Genomic DNA, 5,000 nt, shown 5'->3' with positions numbered 1-5,000 from the left:
TCACCACCACCACCATCATCATCATCACCATCACCACCATCATCATCACCACCATCATCATCATCATCATCATCATCATCATCGTAGAACTTCAACAACAAAAAACAAACCACCTCACCTTGTTTTTTCTTTTCATACATGTCTCATACGATATACTGCGGGAAACGTTTCTGCTTCTTTGAGCGCGTTGATCATCTTATCAAACTCCTCAAAGGAGATCTTGCCATTACCGTCTACATCGGCGCATTTAAAAAGGTTCTTGTAGGCTGAGAATCAATCATAAAAAATAGATCTCACATGAAGGCCACATGGGAAAATCGATCAAAGTCCGAAAGACCCCTACTGTTCTAATGTCACAATATTTGGTATTAAAATCAACCAAGAGCTTGGTTTTTATATGCATCTGACTTGTGGTCAAAATATATACGTTTAGTCATTCACATTCAGTTCAATTCATATTATCATGTGGCGTTTTCAAATGGGTTTCCAAACTTTAATTTTGATTTTCTCAAAAGCTGAAAAATGTGACTTTGATCGTTTTTCCCCTGTGGTCTTGGCATGTTTTATACACAAGTGTCACAAATATATAAAATTATCATAGTGTTTCCAAACGATTGTTTCATGTAATTACTATTTTGAGTTGAATAAGGCATATTTAACATTATCAAGATTTTAAAAATTATCATTATCATTATCATTGTCATTATAATCATTATTGTTATTATCATTATCATGATAAACATTTCATCATTATCATCATCATCATCATCATCATCATCATCATCATCATCATCATCATCATCATCATCATCACCATCGTCATCTTCATCGTCATCGTCATCATCATTATTATCATCATAATCATTATTGTTATCACCATCATCATCATCATCATCATCATCATCATCATTATCATTATTCTCATTATTTTTATAATATTGTCATACGCACTTTTGTTTGTAGCCTACTTTTGAATATACCTATGGTGATAGATAGCACATATTAAGGTTTTTAAAGAACACATTTTGGATAGAACACATAACGTGGTGGAATCGAGTCGTGATTACCTTGTACAGTCTTTTCATCCCTTTCACTTGGACACATAACAAAAGTGGAAGTCTGAAACAGTAAGAGAGTTGATAAAATATCATTTGATCATTTATTGTTGAGTTGAACAATCGGGCAGGACAGACTTCCCTCGCACCACAGTACTTTTAAGTATTGCTAGGCGTTTTAATACCCACAGAATAATGAAAATGTTGCTGATTGAATCTCGAAGAGAAAAAATAACGATAAGTATTGAATTCTAAGCTTCAATTTATTAGAAGAAGACAGATACTGTGGACGTTTCGGGTTTCCCCCTTTTCAACAAAACACGATGAGTAAAACACCAAAGTGTTGTACTCATCGTGTTTTGTTGATAAAGGGGAAACCCGAAACGTTCAGAGCATCTGTATTCGTCTAATAATTTGAAGCTAGCAGTAGTAGTAGCGTATGGCTACACCTCCAAATGTATTTCATCAACCCAGCTTCTAAAGTCTTCCTTCGCCCTAAGGACGGTTTCATAGCCACCTTCAAGTTTAGTAACTGGACAGTGGAGGACGATGTGATCGCTGGTCTCTGGGGCTGCCTGACATTTCTGGCAGGTATCACTGTTTCCAAGTTTCCATCTGCACATATTTGATGCAGTTCTGCCATGTCCAGATAAAGGTTGTTTCTTTTTGCGATTTTATTTGCGGTTCCTTCGATGTGTTTGCGATGATTTAGTTGTTTGTCCAAGGTAATGCCAAGGTATTTAGGATTGGAATCTGGGGGTAGTATTGAGTTACCGGCTTACAATACGCTTCAACAATCATGTCGTCACTTCCCTCGTAATGACGCATGGTAACTTAGTAACTGGCTCTAAACTATCGGAACAATGACGGACGCCCTTATGAAATATTTCTCCGACGAGCATTAATGTGTATCCAGAGGAGAAAAACATTATAAATATGATCATGTTTTGACTTTTACGCATTCTGATCACAAGGCATATGATTAGTTCTAGCCAGTATGAAGAATATAAAGTACCGATTTTCTTTGTTTAGAACCACGATGGCTGCCGTTGCTGGGCGACGTGACATCAGACTATTGAATCCAATTGAAGCTTAGAATTCAATACGTATCGTTCTCAATACCCACAAAGACTAACTTACATGCGATATCCAATCAATAGCCATATTTAGGAGATTTTCATTGTTTTATGGGGTGTAAAATGTCTCTGAATTCAATATCAATTGGCTGATTCGGTTGGCACTCACTATTGCCATTATCAATAAACGGTTTCGCATCAGTTAATAATAATAATAAAAATGATAATAATAATAATAATAATAATAATAATAATAATAATAATAAAATAATAATAATAATAATAATAATATAATAATAATAATAATGAATGATGATGATGATGATGATGATGATGATGATGATGATGATGATAATAATAATAATAATAATAATAATAATAATAATAATAATAAAAATTATAATAATAATAATAATGATAATAATAATAACAATAATATGGTTTTTATATAGCGCCTTACCTCGTATAATCTGTTTCATCCCATTCTAACCTTAAGATATTTTGCAGATTTTATCTATAATATATTGTACATAATATAAATAATATAAATCCACAATAATGTCATTTTGCGGATTTCGCGTTTTGAATAATTACGAGTGAGTCACCTGGAAATTTACAGGGACTAGATTTACGATGTGTTTGTGTGTGGGGGTAGGGATGTGTGAGAGAGAGATGGAGGGAGAGAGAGAAAGAAAGAGTGCGAAATATACAAAGAAGAAGCAAGAGAAAAATTGAAAGAGAGAGGCAGAAGGGGGGGGGGGGGGCAGAATGAGATAGAGAGAAGTGTGTGCAACTACGTGTGTGTGTGTGTGTGTATGTGTGTGTGTATGTGTATGTGTGTTTCAGTTGATATTTTTCAAGGATATAGATTGTATGCGCTTGGCAAAGAAGCTCATAACATTGCCATCCGGAAGTAAAACGGACCAACACACAAAACTGTGTGTACCCATGAACGTTTATAGTCGGTTAATACAGTTCAGTGAGCATTACTCATAAACGCGGATGGCAAAAAACAACAACAAAGACCTGTGTGACGTCAACTTCGAACTATCTATAGAAAGTAACGTGGCATTCAATAAACATTAATATGACTTTAGCAATTAATTACGACTACTTACCATGTTTGGTCTGTTGTAAATTTGAAAATTTCGAACACAAAATCGTCGCCCAACAACAACAACTGTTGCAACGGAACTGATTTCAGCAAATGACAACTAGTAAGTGGAGCAGCTCTCATTAAAATACACGTCATGACTGCAGTAGCTAATCAACTCTTACACTGACACCCTTCAGTGATCACATGTGGTGGGCATATCGTATCGCAATATCGATATGTTGCACAGCGATGTTCCGATAGGAAAGAGTCCTATTTCCATTCCTATAAGACTTTTGAAGAAACTTTGCAACGATTTTTAGAACTCCTTTTAAAGCGGTTTGAGCACGTGGATATTGCACTATATAAAAGCTCACTTGAATATTTGCTGCAATCGTCCAATGTAATTCATGAGCAAAATATAATATATTTACGGTCATACACTGTCATGCGTATGTTCAGAGTCCTCGTTGTTTAAAGCAGCTGCTGTAGACAAAACTTGTTTTGTGACCTTATCAGCAAAACTATTTTAATACTTTGATATTTTTAAAAGAAAAAAAAACCTAAAGAAAATATTCGTTATCACCAGTTTCAATCGGTTGAATCATTTATCATTTTGATGTTTAAATATTATTATTATTTTAGTAATGTATTTTTGTCTATCTATCTATGTATTGTATTTTTAATTTCAAATGACAAATTGCCATTTTTTGGACAATAAAGATATATCATCATTATTATTATTTTAAAACTGGCGAGCGGGCTCCAATAGAACGCCTATGTGGTCTTGTGGTATGACACTCGCTTTCGGATCGGAAGGTCCTGGGTTCGAGCCTCGCTCGGCGCATAGTTGATCCTTGGAGAAGGCTCTTTACTCACACTCTCTCACCGCACTCAGGTGTCAAATGAGTACCTGGCCGTTAACAGCGTTGTCTCTGTCCGACAAATTATAACATCGGCTAACAGGGTTTATTATTAATATTAATATTATTATTATTATCATTAATATTATTATTATTATTATCATTATTTATATCATTAACATTATTAATATTATCATTATCATCATTATTATTACCATCATCATCATCATCATCATTATCATTATTGTTATTATAATTATTATTATTATTATGAATGTTAAATGTTGCTGTTGGCCTTGTAAAGCGCTTTGAGCACATTTAATGGATATTTTAGAACAGCAGAAATAGTTTCTCAAAGGTTCAGAAGGTATGGGACAAACATTTTCGACCTTTTGAAACGCTATAACTATAATCTTGATGCTAGATTGTCTTTTTTGGTTTATTTTTCATTATTCGATTAGAGAAAGTGACGAGAGCGAATGTTTTCTTTAGTTTTACCAAACAACTTAGTATTGGAGTAGTATTCAGTGTTCATGGTGACAAAAAGGGAAAAAGGAGGAAAATTATGAATGGTTTTCTTTACGCCTCATGTTTACCTCACTAACCCCCACTTTTAGAGCCATTGAGATGATAAACTACTGTAGCTATCTTCTGGATAGTGGGGGAAACTGCACCAGTTTGTTCCACCGCACATCAAATCTCTCACAGCCAGAAAATTTGATTGAGAAAAATGTCATTTTTTAAAAGGAGGAAATTCCAATTCTGACACAAAAATCGCGGATTTCCGCGGATCCGAGGAAAACCATCATTGTGGCAAAACGTCAGTCTCAAATTAATGTGTAACAGTGGAGCATGACTGTAAAGGACAGCTCCAGGAAGAACAAAAATTATTTATTGTAGTTTTTTTTTATAT

At 34.5% G+C, this 5,000-nt stretch overlaps 1 protein-coding gene across 1 annotated transcript in view; it reads right to left on the bottom strand.

Annotated features, from left to right (window-relative positions):
- Positions 1 to 3,603, bottom strand: part of LOC144974238 (uncharacterized) — a 7,509-nt gene extending 3,906 nt beyond the window's left edge. The window contains exons 1-3 of the mRNA XM_078917155.1: positions 3,250 to 3,603; positions 1,068 to 1,119; positions 119 to 266 (exon numbers count right to left, since the gene is read on the bottom strand). Coding sequence (XP_078773281.1) covers positions 119 to 140 — 22 coding nt within the window. The 5' untranslated portion in view covers positions 141 to 266; positions 1,068 to 1,119; positions 3,250 to 3,603. The remainder of the gene's footprint in view (positions 1 to 118; positions 267 to 1,067; positions 1,120 to 3,249) is intronic.
- Positions 3,604 to 5,000: the final 1,397 nt, after the last annotated feature.

Source organism: Berghia stephanieae, chromosome 5, assembly GCF_034508935.2.
Source record: "Berghia stephanieae isolate SIO BIC M18660-M18661 chromosome 5, UCSD_Bste_1.3, whole genome shotgun sequence".
Lineage (NCBI taxonomy): Eukaryota > Metazoa > Mollusca > Gastropoda > Nudibranchia > Aeolidiidae > Berghia > Berghia stephanieae.
This window is presented reverse-complemented; position numbering and strand designations above follow the sequence as displayed.